The sequence below is a fragment of the Python bivittatus genome, unplaced genomic scaffold (assembly GCF_059951505.1).
Source record: "Python bivittatus isolate LINGU-HERP-01145 unplaced genomic scaffold, Pbiv_v1 ctg000840_np1212, whole genome shotgun sequence".
NCBI classification, from domain to species: Eukaryota; Metazoa; Chordata; class Lepidosauria; order Squamata; family Pythonidae; genus Python; species Python bivittatus.
Window position 1 is genome coordinate 31786923 of NW_028277113.1, and position 16546 is coordinate 31803468.

Here is a 16546-nt window from a genome sequence, read left to right on the forward strand (position 1 = left end):
TCAGAAGTTACATATAAGATTACACTGTAAATTTCTTGCAAGCTTAATATTTCAGATTCAGATTGTTCATAACAGAGAACTATAGCTATCTAATTTCTGTTGCTAAAACAAACAGAGAAAGCTATCGTAGTGGCTAACCATGAAAGCCTGCAGGCTTTTATGATCTGTGAGCAACACCTTTGATGTTGTCATGTTTATTAACTTGGCAACAGGGAACATAACTTTGAATTAAAGTTAATTTCAGATCATTGCAGAAGCTTCCATATACATTTGACCTCTTTTCTTTTTTTGTTTCTTTTCTTGCTCCTTATGGTCAGTCTGCCTCTTGACTCAATATCTCCTGCAGTTACTGACTGTAACTCCTGCAGTTTCTTTGTCAGACTGTGGCAAGCTGCTTATCCTATCACGCTTTACTATTTCAGGATGACTGACAGCTAATCCGAGGGCTCAGCTGTGTTCAGTGATTCTGGAGAACAACATCACTTCTCAGTCATTAACCAGCTCTGTAGGTCATAAAGTCTGCCTCTGTTCTCTTTTCTTTTAAAGAAGATGGACCATGAATATTCAGACATCTCCTAGGGTGAATTTTTTTGGGGGGGAGGTCATCTGTTTTCTCATTTTTCTATTTTGATTGGGGGAAAAAAGTGTTAAAGTCACCATTTTTTTTTAGCAGAAAAGGACAGGTGGAGGGAAGAAATTATTCCTTCTGAGCAATATCAGTGCAGAATTAATTTGGAAGATAATTGTTCTTTTTATCTCATAGAACATTTGCAGGACTATATTTCACATTTATGTGATATAATTAGGTGATTCAGTTTTTATCTCTTCATTGTAAAAAAATTATTGCCACATGATGATAACAGCTGCACTTTCTGTTGATTTAGCCTAAAGCTGCATTTGACCTTTGGGAATCATATCCACTGCTGATTCATATTCGATTTGCAATCTTCTACTGTTCCAAGATTTTTGGTACCATGATAGAATCCTACATCCTACACCCGAGCATTTGATTTCCATTTTCTAAATGCATTTGTTTTGGGTTAAATTTCATGAGATTGCTTTGAATTTTATTTTATTCGGGCTATTAGCTATAGAGCTGTGCAGTAATTTAGATTTGATTCCACAGAGATTCCTTAGAACACATGGTGGCACAAACATAGCACTTGTTAGAAATTCTTTGAGGTAGCAGTGCCTTTTCTCAGGTTCACATAGCTGTTTTATGAGTCCAGGAAAAGATGCGGTTGCTTTAAGGAATTGTAGACAGGTACCACATTTGTACTCTTGAACATCAAAGATTTTTGGGAAGTGAATCTAATGTACTACACAGCCCCAAATAACTACCCCCCCCCCCCAGTTTTGTGTCATCTGCAAATCTGACAACCATTTCTTTATCCAAATCTTTTATAAAAATGTTGAAGCCCTTGTGGCAGAAGCCCAAAGCCTTCTTCTGGTTTGATTAAGCAACCAGAGATGATCATGTTTCAAGTCCACAATGTATCCACTTGTGATCCCAGGCAGCCTGCACTTAACTAGCTTGGTTATCAGAACATCATGTGTTACTTTGTCAAAAGTTGTACTGAAATTAAAGTATATTGTATCTACAGTATTCCAACCCTGTATTTAAAAAATACTTGATTTTTTTTAAAAAATGACGTAAGTTTAGTCTGGTGAGACTTGTATTTGTAAATTCAACATGGTCTGATATTGACCCCAGCTTTTTCAAAGAACTTACAGAAATATCTTTTTATGACCTGCTTTACCTCTTCTCAAATATTGATGTCAGGCTGATCTGTAATTCCCTGGATCCTCCTTTTTCACCTTTTCAAAGGTATTTCAAAATACATTTGCTCTCCAACAGGCATTTCTCAAGATATGGTCAGAATACCAGTGAGTTGAATACCCTGGGATGGAAGTCATTGAGCCATGGAGATGTCAACTCATGCAAAGTGATAGATTTTCCCTAACCATGTTCCTATCAATCTCAAATTTGAATCTTTCTCATTCCTCCTAGTTTTCACAATTGCCTGGAGGAACGTAAACCCTTTTGTTCAAGTTTGCCCTCCTGTAGTATCCCTCACCAAACACAGTTCATTCTGAGCTTTCACTCTCCTAACACCATCTTTACAGTTCAGAGCGATCTGCTTGTAGCATTGTATGAAGATCTGTCCCTCTTTTGTTCACAGTCCTTAGGTATCTGTAGAAGCCCTATTATTACAACATGTTTAACTGGCTGAAGGAAGAAATTAATGTGTTGTGGGATTATCAAAAGGAGTCACTTAATTCACTAGTTGCAAGGGGGTTAAATTTGATCCAAAACGTAAATAAGCACAGATCTAGTTAAACTAACTCCATGTGCTCAGTTGTGACATGGGAATACCTAAACCATTCAATTCACCCATTTTGTATGCCCAATCCTCTAAGAATAAGAGCTGGAGAGAAATAGCTGGAAAAAAAATCACATCTTTCACTTCAGAATTCATTGCCAAGATCTGGTGACAGAGAACATGTTGAACACCTTCTAGCTGCAATAGCCAATTATGCTTACTGTTGCCTAGCTGTTCACTGGGGACAGAGACAATGATGTCATGAAACTTTGCTAAGTATTCTCCTGGTACAAGGAATACCAGATCTCAGTGGAGTACCAAATACTTTTTGAAGAAAATGGAGAAGAACTCTGATTTTCCCAAAAGGATGAAAAATTTGGAAGTTATATTGGGAGCTAGAGTTTCTAACAGAAGAAAGATTGGTAATGTTCACCTAGTTCCAAGGCTGAAAAGTGAAAATAAATTGTCTGTTAAACCATGGGAAAAAGAAATGTAATTGACTGCCATGAGCATAAGAGTCTTTAAGTTGACAGAAAGCAATTGGTCCAGTACCACTACTTCATCCTAATATGCAGTACAACTTTTAATTTAACCACCGTATCTTTTCAGTAGTAGGGAGCAGTTCGAGGCAGAGCACATTCTGGACTCATGACATAGAAGGAGGCAACTTGAACATTAGATTCATTGGAAGACTTACCCAGACACTGAGCAACTCCAGGAATCAGCAAATGTCTGTATCTCACCCCTTCACCATTTTCATTTGCAGTCACCTCACAAACGTTATGGACTTCAACTATATAATTTCTGTGACTGACAGAGATTCTGACCTAGGCGAATAGGAGGAGAACTTGATAGAAAGGGAGTTCAGGGATTGGGTAACTGAGGATAGAGGCACAAAGGCCGACTTCCTCATTGCCTTTCAGCCCTCCTGGCTGGAAGTGACTAGAAAAGGAGAATTCTGAAATTGTGACCATTTTGCCAATTCCAGCTGGATATCAGCATTCAGTCAGAAACTGAAAGGAAAAAAGGAAATGGCAACCATTCCTGGTACTCTGACCCCAGAAAAATTTAATTTTTCAATTTTGAGGCTGACTCTCAGTGACTCTGGGTGGCTTAAAAGAGAATTAAAAAGAAAAAAGCATATATCAAAGAAAGAATACAACCAGCTGGAAGACCAAACCTACAACACCAAAGGGGCTCCATCACTATCTTAACCCAAGGCCTGGGAGAACATTTTTTTAACAATTAGTGAAAAATCAGTAAGATGGGAGCAGTGTGGATCTGTATGTGGGTGTGTGTGGGGGGTATCATTCTGGAGGGCAGGAGCCACAGCTGAGAAGGTACACTTAACTGACAGGACACAAAGCTGACCTCATTGTATGGGTGGAAACAAAGGGCCTGACAATAAACATGGTTGTGTCCTGCCAGAATGATTAATAAAGCGATTGTATTGGTTGACTGGATTAAACATGATGTGTGAATAGGCCTACTGATTTCCGCTATCCTCCATTCTTTTTCCTCATTGGATTTCTTTGCAATTAAGCTTTTAGTATTACCCTTTTCAGGAATTCCCATCCATTTTCCCCATTAATTTGCTATGGAATGTAGCTTAAAATTGTTTTGAGTTTCTTAAAATTTGGTATGTGGAAGTTATGTAGTTGGTAACACTCAGCTTTAGCTTCCTTTAAAATCAAGAAGTCCAGCATTGCATAGTCGCTTTCTCAAAGTTCCTGATACTTTCACTTTGTTGGGTGACTCTTCTCTGTTGTTGCTGTTTGCTTGTTTTCAGTTGTGTCTAACTATTCATGACCTGATGGATGTAATTTCATCAGAATTATCTTTATCTGCTTGTTTGAATTCTTGTTAGCTTATATTTGTCATCAATGATACAATCTAGCTACCTCATCTTCTGCTGGTCTCTGTTTCAATTGCCTTCAATTTTTCCAAGCATCAGGGTCTTTTCCAGCGACTCTTGCTTTCACACTGTATGTCCCAAATATAATGGGGACATATAGCTTCATTGTTACTGCTTCCAGTGGATGGTCTTCATCCAGCACTGATTTATTATTGAAGATATTCTTAATAATTTTATCCAGCACCAAAAATCAGAAGCATCTTTTTTTCTACATTTGGCCTTACTGATGGGCCAACTTTCATGGGCATGTGTTAGAACTGGGAAAACCATGGCTTTGACAATATGTTCTGTTGTCTGTCTGTGTAATGTCTTTGCACTTTAATATTTTGTCTAGTTTTATGATAGCATTTCTTGGTATTTCATATAGTCACTGTATCTGATTTTTTTGAGCCTAAGAAGATAAAGTCTGTAATTACTTCAAGTTCTTCTCCACCAATTTGCATTATCATTACCTGTTGACATCTTTTTTTTTTTTAATATTGAGCAGCAATCTAGTTCTTGTATTTTTTTCTTTCACCTTTAACAAACAAGTTATTCCCCAAATTTTTACTTCCAGACATCCAAGTGATATCATGAGCATATATGAGGCTGTTTTAACCAGCAATTTTAATTTTAATTTTAATTTTAATTCCAATTTCTATTTCTTTTAATTTAGCATTTCTCGCAATACAGTCTGCATAAAAGTTTAATAAGTAACCTTGGCACACTCCTTTCCCAATTTTGAACCATTTCATTGTTTTGTATTCCATTCCAACTGTTGTTTTCTGGCGTTCTCCATTGGTAAGTGCCAAGATCAATTACAGCTGTATTTTGGGCTTTCATCCATCTTCTGAAGCAGAATGTGATCAGCATCTTCTCCTTGATAGGATAGGCAATAATAGACAACAATACTGCTTTTATTTCTTCCTGCACTTATTTTAATTCAGATGCTTTCTCCAGCATTGCCAAATGAATTTCTGAGCAGGTGTGGATATTTTTAGCTTATAGTATAATACCTCCTTTCTTTATATTTCTGTTATTTCTTTGGGATAAATTGTATATTTCATCTGCTATATTCCACTTGTGGGAGTCATCCAACCAGGTTCCTATTATTTCTATGAAATTGCATTTGCCAAGCTCAAGCCCATCTTGGCAATTTCCCATGTTCTGAATATTAGTGTACAGACAAAAATAAGTTATGAACTTTATGAGCCAACATTCTAATTTTGAATTGAATGGATTAATGGGACCTATTAGGGGGAGGGTACAAGGGTATGCATGAGAGAGGCCATGTGGGTGTGCTAGGGTGCATGAGAGGCCCTCCATGGGTTGGGAAGGGTACATGGGGGTGCACAAGTGGCCAGCACCTTCCAAACGCAGAGAGGTTAGAGGGGTGCATGGGTGGGAGTAACTTGCCCCAGCAACTTGTGACCTTCCCTGCCGACTTCCCCATTGACTTTCTGGGAAAAATGGCAGGGAAGATTGCAAATGATCACATGATCATGGGGGTGCCGGGATGGCTGGAACTCCGAGCTGATCATAACCACCATTCTTTCAGCACTATCATAACTTGGAACGGTCACTGACCAAATGGTCATAGGTCGAGGACTATCTGTAGTTTCCTTTGTCATCTTCTTTTGTAGTGCCTTGTCAATTCAACCTGCTAAAACTTTACCCGTTCTAATAAGGAGGTCTCTCATTACTCTAATTCTCTGACTTCAAGTATACATTTGCTGTTTCTGCAAATATATGTCACGTTATTTTCAGATAGGAAAACCAAGATGACTTAAGCGTTTCAGATCACAACTATAGAATCCCTATTCACTTTTCCTTAAAGCATCAGTAGTAGGTTTTGATTTCTTTTTGTTCCTTTCTCAGTCTCTCAGGTTAGCCAAGTACACACTATTCACTTAAAAAGAAAGTTGTGTTGAGCTCCACTGGCAGACTCCCAATAGCATTTCCTGTTAATTCACTCAGTGAGCCTACTCCCTAAAACCTATTTGCCTTCTATTTTCCTTAATCTTTGCTTACTCAATAAGAAACAATTGCTCCATCACTCACAATGGACAATCAAGAGCTCTCTGGAAACACCTCTTGCAATCAGTAGCTATTCAGAAAATATTTTGTTCATCCCTCACAGCTAAGCACATAACTTTTCTGATCACTCTGCTCTTTTTCTTATCCTTTTCCTTATTGCTTGGAAGTCTTCAGAAGTGGTATGACATACTGAATGAACTTACAAACAAATGAATGAAATTCTTTGCATTTAACTCCACTGCCAAATTCCTGCTCGCTGTCTTTGTTTGATCAGTTTGTCATATAGCCTTGCTTTCCCAAACCCAGTATGATCCAAAGGCTGGTCTGACTTATATAAGACTTTTTTTTTATTCCTGTACCTTTTAATGTAAGAATGACTGCTTTAGCCTGAAAACAATAATATTTCTGTTAACAAATTGCACTGATCTAGATGTTTGTTTCACCAGTCTCTTAAAGATATCATAAACATTACTTCAGTGGGCTTTTCTATTTGGAAAATAGAAAAATTCACAAAGTGATTCAAGTTGATATTTTTAAAATTGAGTCTGAAATGAAGTAATGGAAATCTAATAAAATATATCAATTTCCTAAATCCATGAGATATTTCTGGTTCTAAGATTAAATAAAGATACTATTTTGAAATCTTTTATTGTTAACTGGAAATATGTTTTCCCATAGTTAAGCCTATCTTTAAAAAACAGGAGAATATGTTAAGATAACATTTTCTAAAAAGCTTTAAGATTTGATTCATATACATTCCTTGTGTAGCCTTTTTATACAATATTTGAAAATACAACTGTGATTGAAGTACTTTAAATTATTAATTGTACATATTTACTCAGACAAAGCTATTCTGAAATATAGGATTGCATGTTCATTTTGTAAGAAACTTACAAAAGGCTATCAAATTTCAATAGCACAATCAGGTGGTGCAGTGAAAGTCCCTAAACCTGGGTTGGACTGAAGAATAGGTCAACAACTTGACTACTACTCAATAAGAGGATTAAAATGGTTTATGGGAAGTTAGTGACTTGTATGCAGTGGTTTCATTCCATTGAGGGAAGCTCTTTGGCATTGCAGAATCTTATTTATGGTAGGTGGATAAACAATTTTTGTCAATTTCCCTGCCCACCTATAGTGGCCTACCATATCCAGACACTAGATGACAACAGGAAAATACAAACTTTTCTGCCATCCCTGAATTTTTGCAGTTCAGGCATTGTAAGACTACCATGTTAGAACTTTCACAGCTTTCTGAAACACACCCACACACATATATAAATATGATTGTATGGGGTTGTTTAGTCGTTAAGTCGTGTCCGACTCTTCGTGACCCCATGAACCATATTGCGCCAGGCCTTCCTGTCCTTCACTGCCTCCCTGAGTTTGCTCAGTTTCATGCTCATTGCTTCAGTGATGCTATCTAACCATCTCATCCTCTGCCATCCTCTTCTCCTTTTGTCTTCAATCTTTCCCAGCATCAGGGTCTTCTCCAGAGAGATCTCTCTTCGCATTAGGTGACCAAAATATCTGAGCTTGAGCTTCATTATCGATCCTTCCAATGAGCAATCAGGGTTGATTTCCTTTAAGATTGACTGGTTTGACCTCCTAGCAGTCCAGGGGACTCTCAAGAGTCTTCTCCAGCACCACAGTTCAAAGGCATCAATTCTTCGGTGCTCAGCCTTTTTTATGGTCCAGCTCTCACAGCCATACATTACTACTGGAAAAACCATACCTTTGACTATGGGGATCTTTGTCGGCAAGGTGACGTCTCTGCTTTTTAATATGCTATCTAGGCTTGCCATAGCTTTCCTCCCAAGGAGCAAGCGTCTTTTAATTTCATGGCTGCAGTCTCCGTCTGCGGTGATCTTGGAGCCCATATAAATGAAGTCTGTTACTGCTTCCATTTCTACCCCTTCTATTTGCCAGGAATTGATGGGTCCAGATGCCATGATCTTAGTTTTTTTAATGTTGAGTTTCAAGCCAGCTTTCGCACTCTCCTCTTTCACCCTCATCAAGAGGCTCTTTAGTTCTTCTTCACTTTCTGCCATTAGGGTGGTATCGTCTGCATATCTGAGGTTGTTGATGATTCTCCCTGCAATCTTAATTCCGGCTTGTGATTCTTCCAGCCTGGCATTTCTCATGATGTACTCTGCATATAGGTTAAATAAGCAGGGTGACAGTATACAGCCTTGTCGTACACCTTTCCCTAATCCTCTAAATCTATTAATCACCTTCACTGTGTACTCACAAGGAATATGATCTAAGTCATACCTGAGTGGTCTAGTGGTTTTCCCTACATTCTTCAATTTAAGCTTAAATTTTGCAGTAAGAAGCTCATGATCTGAGCCACAGTCAGCTCCTGGTCTTGTTTTTGCTGTCTGTATAGAGCTTCTCCATCTTTGGCTGCAAAGTATATAATCAATCTGGTTTCGGTATTGACCATCTGGTGATGTCCATGTGTAGAGTCGTCTCTTGTGTTGTTGGAAAAGAGTGTTTGCTATGACTAGCTTGTTCTCTTGACAGAACTCTATTAGCCTTTTCCCTGCTTCATTTTGTACTCCAAGGCCAAACTTGCCTGTTATTCCGATTACTCCTTGACTTCCTACTTTAGCATTCCAATCCCCTATGATGAAAAGGACATCTTTTTTTGGTGCTAATTCTAGAAGGTCTTGTAGGTCTTCATAGAAGCGGTCAACTTCAGCTTCTTCAGCATCAGTGGTTGGGGCATAGACATGGATGACTGTGATATTGAATGGTTTGCCTTGGATACGCACTGAGATCATTCTGTCGTTTTTGAGGTTGTACCCCATTACTGCCTTTCCCACTCTCTTATTGACTATGAGTGCAACTCCATTTCTTCTAAGGGTTTCTTGCCCACAGTAGTAGATATAATGGTCACCCGAATTAAATTCACCCATTCCTGTCCATTTCAGTTCGCTGATTCCCAAGATGTCGATGTTCAATCTTGTCATCTCATGTTTGACCACATCCAGCTTGCCTTGGTTCATAGATCTTACATTCCAGGTACCTATACAATATTGTTCTTTACAGCATCGGACCTTCTTTTCGCTTCCAGATACATCCACAGCTGAACGTCCTTTCGGCTTTGGCCCAGCCGCTTCACTCTTTCTGGAGCTACTTGGAATTGCCCTCCGCTCTTCCCCAGTAGCATATTGGACACCTTCCGACCTGAGGGGCTCATCTTCCGGCGTCATATCTTTTAGCCTTTTAACATTGTCCATGGGGTTTTCTTGGCAAGGATACTGGAGTGGGTTGCCATTTCCTTCTCCAGTGGACCACATTTTGTCAGAACCCTCTGTCATGACCTGTCCGTCTTGGGTGGCCCTGCACGGTATAGCTCATGGCTTCACGGAGTTACGCAAGCCCCTTCGCCACGACAAGGCAGTGATCCATGAAGGGGATTGTATGGGGGGAGGGGGTATAATGAACACTGATTCATGAAAGCTCCTTTTCCTCAATTTTCTTTTGTGGGAGGATGTCTTCAAGTCAGTATTGACTCCCAGTGACTGCCTGGACAAGTCCCTGCAGTTTACTTGGCAAGATTTTCCGAAGTTGTTTGTCACTGTCTTCTTCCTAGGGCTGAGAGTGAGTGACTGGCCCAAGGTCTCCCAGCTGGCTTTGTGCTTAAAGTGGGACTAGAACTCACGGTCTCCCTCTTTCTAGCCTGGTGCCTTGACCACTACACCAAACTGGCTTAAATAGCTTTCATGAATAAAAGAACTCTTCTGTGAATGGAAGAGTGGCACTTCTGTGCACTTAAAGCCAGGTGTGCATCAAACATCTGGAAATAGTAAGTTAGAGCACTTCCTTTAAGTTTCATTTCATTTAAACAGTAAAAATATTCTTAATAATCTTCCTTAGCCTAGTGCCTTTCAGATGTTTTAGGCTAAGACTCCCAGAATTCCCAGTTAACATAGTTAATGCAGAACACACACATCTAGAGGGTTGTTTTATATTGTGCTCATTTTCAGTTTTGACTTCATGAAACCACATTTTCTACTAGTCTTTCACTTTGGATCCTTTTTCTTTATATGTTCAGCATACCAGCCTGGACTAGGGTGCCCAAGGCCACTGAAACAGCATCAAAAGGAAAGTCAGGGATGAGGCAACCATTCAGGAGGTATATGTGACAATATGGCATTAAAGAGAGTAGAAAAATAGTTGCAAGATCATATGGTTCTAATCTGCTTTGCAGTCTCAACTGCCCAGCTATTAGAGTGAATGTCCTTGTAATTAAAAAAAAGTTCTCATTCTTTGTACGTGTTAATGATATAAAAAGTGTCAGTAGAAATTACCAAGTTTCTTTGCTCTATTATTTCTTACAAGAGACGTGTATGAAAAAATACAAATCTGCTTTAAAGTTGTCTTTTAATTTATTCTATTTGATAGGTGTTATTAGCATGTTCCCATTATCAAATACTATTCGGGTATACAGAGTAATTATCAAAAGAAATATGAAGAAAAACAGCTGTCATCCTAATGACTAATAATTCTCTCTTACATACACGCTATTAATAACATTGTTCTTATTCATTTTTCTAATGTCTTGAGAAAACTTGATGATTTGCTTAAATATGTGCATCATTATAACAAACTTCAAGAAGCTCCAGGAATCTGTAAATTCTGAGGAGTTTATTTCCACACCACATGGTCTCAAGAGACTCTTAAAACAAGACGAGTTACAGTTTAGTATACCCAGAGTTCTCAGTGCTTTCCCCCAAAGAAGGGAAGTTTTCAATAAACACTGTACATATTCAGTTGAACTATTTGACAACTATTTAAAAACCTTTTTGTACAATCAATCAAGAATACCAACATTAAAAGTACAGTACAGATAAATTCACAATCATATAACAGTGAAAGAGACTGAGATCTAGACAGTGAGAGTGCAGAAGCAGTATGTACATTCACTAAAGTGCTAACCATCTAACAACATGCAGATCTTGAGTGTGTGTTTACTGTACAGCTCACTTCCTCTCTTCCTTTTCCCTTTTCTAAACATTTCATATTCTCTATATTCCCTTCTAATTTAAGATAACTCTAGTCAACTAGTTCAAGGGTTTCCTTCATTTATAACATTTACTGCTTCAGTCATGCTAAAGCACCTTTATGAAATTTCTTTTTTAAATGAAACCAAACTGAATAAAATTAAGAGTCTGAGATTAAACCAAAAAGACAGAAAAATAGACAAATAACCTAAATCTTAACAGTGCAAATGTATCAGAAGGCAGTCAGCAGTTAGAGAGCAAGAGACAACAGATTCACTGTCTCTTGAAACAAAATTTATTTATTTAAAATCTTACCTTTATCTGTATAGCTTTTAGATCCTTTTAGTTAATATACTGTGTGTAGAAAAAATGGCGGCAAAAATAGTTTTCTGAGCTATGAAAAAATAAGTTATTAACAGGCACATTAGCTGTTTCATTCTAGAAACATCACGGTTTCTCTAGTTGTATACTAAGAAGCTGTATTCTAGAACATTCCTTGACCACTGGAACTTGATCTGTTCTCACTGACAGAGATTGGCCATGATAATGGATCTATCATACAAAAGACAGCAAATTATTATGTGATAATTCATGCAGGTTTGCATCATTGGTTTGAATTCTCCAATAGCAGTTCCTGGCTTACATAGTCTTCGGAAGTGAGGCAGTAGGAGAATGTAAGGCCCATCGGGAAGGTGGGCGCTGATTTGCTGGTCTCTCAGGTCTGGAGAAGCAGGATTCTAAGGATGGAGCTAGTGCAGAACAAGGTAGTTCCTTTATTGTGAAAAAAAAAGGAACAAATTTACTAATTCATACATTGCATAATACATACAACATGTACATAATACACACATTGCACAAAGAATGAAAACAATATTAAATATGTACATATATAATTTGACAAAAAGGAAAGCAAAGCAGCAGCAAAGTCATTTTTGTATATTGTTTTGAAATGTTTGATCTGTTCCACCTTCAGCCAATAAGAAGTAAAATGGATTAAGAAAAGAGTTATATGTAGTAAAGCAATCTGTGGTCCTTTAAATTCTCATAATCATCAGCTCCTAGCAGTCCTAGGTAGCATGACTAATGATAATAAGATGCTGGGAACTGTAGTTCAGCAACATCTAGAGGACCATAGCTTACATGGGCTTAAATGATCTACTATAGTGTAAATGATCTAGTGTATCTGATAAACAATTATTCACTCATATTCTATAACCACATAAATAAGACACGGCAATGGTAAAGACAAGACAATGGTAAAATCCAGTCTAAGTCCTGCCCACAAAATTGAAGAACAGTGTCATAGCAGTATAGGAGAGAGAAAGCCACCAATTCATGCTTTCCTACAAATCTTCTAAACAGTGGGGGAATAACACTGCCCAGAGTCACCTTGTGTGAGATGGGCAGCTGTATAAATATGATTGACTGATAGATAGATAGATAGATAGATAGATAGATAGATAGATAGATAGATAGATAAATAAATACTTCTGAATTTGTTATCCCAATCCAAAAAAAGGCCCCAAAGCACCCACATGCTATTCAAATTTCATCTTAACATACAAATCTCCTGCAACCACATTCAGTTTGGGTCCAAATAGGTGCATATAAATCCAGGAAAATGATGCTCCCATTATATATTCATATTTATCAACACTGTTATGAAATATGTTGCAAAATGTAGCTAAAATATGTGATCAGAGGCAGATATTTTATGTGAAACCTCAACTCCAGCATCTGTAAGATACTCTCTGTTATGTTAGCCCTGAGTTAGGTTATTTAAGGATTATGGTCTTTCAAATTAAAATAGAATATTTAGTTGAAAAATAGACACAGAATTTATTACCTCTTTATTATATTAAAGTTTAATTTGGACTAAAGAGCAAAAAGATCTGATATCTCACTAATCATCATCACGAATTTAAAACACTCTTATATAAACCACTGCTACTCAACACATGCTACTAGTAGAATCACCATGTTGCATTCATACTGGTAACTTTTAGCTCTATCTACCCAAATTTCGAACTATTCTATGTAAACAGTTCCAGTTAAAGACAACTTTAGATATTTTTGTACTTGTGAGAGATGAACATGTTCTTCCTTCTCATTGTTCCCACAATTCTTGATTATTGTTCATTTTAAAAAATTGGAGACAGTGCAATTAAACAACAATGCTATAGATACACATTTGGTGCCATTTTTGGAATTTTAACTAAACAGATTGCTTCATGAGAATGCTGGATTTTGTAGCTGCATAAATTAAACTGAAACATGAATCTATTAAAGGGGAAAACTGGAAAATTAAATGTAATGGAAGGTTATTCAATTATCAAATTATATTAGCACTATATTAAGACCTACTTGTGTTTGAAATACGTAGTATTTTACACTGGCAGTTTATTTATATTTCAGAGCTGATAATGATTGTTAACAAGGATTGATTTTCACACAGAACAAACCATTTTGCACACAATGTACTGCAAGGTAAAATAAACTTCAGAGGTGTAAAGTTACAGAAGCAGAATATCAAAAGCCCTTCACCTTAAAAAAATCTAAAAGCAAGAAAGTGTTGAATTTGCTGAGATAAAGAGATGTGTTCACTGAAGTTCTAGTTACTATGCAGGTGAGAGTGATGTGCAAACTTATACTCATTGTGATAAAAATGTACACAGCAACATATAAAATAGAATCTTTTAACACATAGGTAGGATTATGGAATGGCAAGTGCCAAAAACACAAGCTAAATAAAGTGATGGATTTATTCTACTATGCTATAAGTATGGAACAAAGAAGAAACAAAGACTACAGGAAATGGAACTCGATAATGTGATTTGAAGCAAACCAAATACTATTCTAACTTGTTTATTCAAAGAGAAGTCCCATCAAAATTCAGTGTCATCTATTTTCATGCAATTGCACATAGAATGGCACACAGGAGAAACAGCATAAGGAAGCAAAAGATGAATGTTATGAAATGAAGAAAAAATTGTTGCACTCATGCTGTTGTCTTTAAGCTACTTCAAGGATCAAGTGCTTCACTATAGAGATGGAAGACATTAGAACACTTTGTGGACAATGTTGTCTGAAAATGAACAGGAAAGATGATATATAATTCTGACATGTATCCCATATTTCCTTGAAGCTACCTTGCGCTGGAGAGTCAGACTTTCAACAAGAGCTAAATATACAGTGATCACGATAAATGGTTACTCCTCAAGATCTCTTCACCAGCATTTAAGATCAGGAATGGCCAGGATTTTTTTTTTTTTTTTTACAAATCTATAGAGTTTTTGTTCTAAAAGCTTTTAAAGAAACAATAAATGTAAGAATACAGCCACCTACTCAAAAAAATTGTAAACTGGCATATAGTTAAAATGTTGCCCTAATGTGTGATATGCTAAAACTGCTGTTTTTAGGAAACGTATTAACAGAATATCCAGGGAAAGGTATACTAAAAGTTTGATTAAAATAATAGCATTAATCCAGAACTTTTTAATCATGGCTTGCTGAATAAATTATAATGATCTGGTTCACACAATACTAAACCACAATGGGCAGATTCACTTATTATCTACAACAAAAACAAAAAACCAATTTATGATGTAGAACAATGTGAATTTACATTTTCAATCATTTCAGGCTATCCTGAATTATTCTTGTTACACAGAATGAGGCACATTTATTTACTTATAATTGCCTTTCTCCTAATTCAATTGACTCTTTATCACTGTTTTCACAGAAATGTAGAATTAGACATTTCCCTCTCTGTCCTTCCGTACTTCTAAACAAAGTGCACTCCAATTATATTACACACATGATTATATCTTCTTTCATTGAATAACGACTGGTTATGGGTATATTTAAGTGTGCTGTTTGGTTTGTTTCTTAAAGGTATATGAACATGTAATTCTACACACTAGAGTTCAGGATGCCATTAGTGCACAAAGTGTATTTCTTGCAGAGGATTGATTCAAAGTTCACACAGTGTAGTCCTGTTTAAAAAACCTAAAACCAGGTTAACAAAACACAAATCATGTGTTCTGATACCTTGCTATGCCCTGGTGCATGAAAGATGCTGAACTACAAACTATCCAATTTTAGCCAAATCTAGTGCTTTGTGTTAATTCAGCCAGTATGTATGCTGTGTGTCTCCTGGTGAACATTATTTTTGGATATTTCTGGAGTAAATATAAGGATGGGGAATACACTGGCTCTGCAATAAATTCACCGATTGTTTAAAAATGCAATCATATTTTTACAGCCTTCACTGTGAATTACACAGCATGGAAAACATATACTTTGTGACTTATATTAATCAGATTTATTTGTGCAACTCAAAGTGGTGTACATAATACTCCCTTAATTTCCCAAAAGAACAACTCTGGGTTGGGTTTGGCTGAGAGTAAGTGACTGACCCAAAGTCATTCAGCCAGTGTCTGTGCCTAAGGAATGGCTAGAACATACAGTTTCTCAGTTTCTAGTTCAGCTTCTTAACCACTACAACAAACTGATTTCTTTTCAATGCCAGCATAAATTAGCTTTACTTGCACTCTGATTTTCTAGAAAATGAATGGTGTGATTGATACATTATATTCTGAAGGAAAGACTAAATATTTCAGCATTAGCTTCTTTTAATAAATGGTTTAGCTGGGATCATGATAAGCAGTAAAATGCTTTTCAGAATAAATAAATAAATAGGACTCATCACATTTTTTTTCCTTCCACAGGTAGAATCCATCTTTTTCCCACACTTGCAATGCAGTTGATAGATGTTAACTGATTATGTGCTATCAAGTCAGTGTCAACTCTTAGCGACCACATAGACAGATTTTCTACAGGACAATCTGTCCCTAACTTGGCCCTTCAGGTCTTCCAATGGTACACCCATCACCATTCTAACAGAGTCCATCCACCTTAGTGCTGGTTATCCTCTTCTCTTTTCTTCCACCTTTCCCAGCATTACAGTCTTCTCTAGAGAGCATTACAGTCTTCACATAATGTGTCTGAAGTAGGATAATTTGAGCCTAGTCATTTGTGCCTCAAGTGAGAACTCTGGGTTGATTTGTTTGATGATCCATTTGTTTTCTTGGCTGTCCATAGTATTCTCAGGAATCTTCTCCAACACCAAAATTCAAAAGTGTCAAAACTCTTTCTATTCTGCTTCTTCAAAGATCAGCTTTCACTTCCGTAGAGTATCACAGGGAACACCATTACCTGCTCTATTTGATCTTTGTAGGTATAGACAAATCACAGCATCTGAATATCCTTTCTAAGGT

General features: G+C 37.1%; 1 protein-coding gene across 1 annotated transcript in view; it reads right to left on the reverse strand.

The window, feature by feature from the left end:
- Positions 1–10651: 10651 nt before the first annotated feature.
- Positions 10652–16546, reverse strand: part of MTCL1 (microtubule crosslinking factor 1) — a 119351-nt gene continuing 113456 nt past the window's right edge. The window contains 2 exon segments of the mRNA XM_088130690.1: positions 10652–11921; positions 11924–12038. Of these exon segments, the coding sequence (XP_087986816.1) occupies positions 11872–11921; positions 11924–12038 (165 nt within the window). The 3' untranslated portion in view covers positions 10652–11871.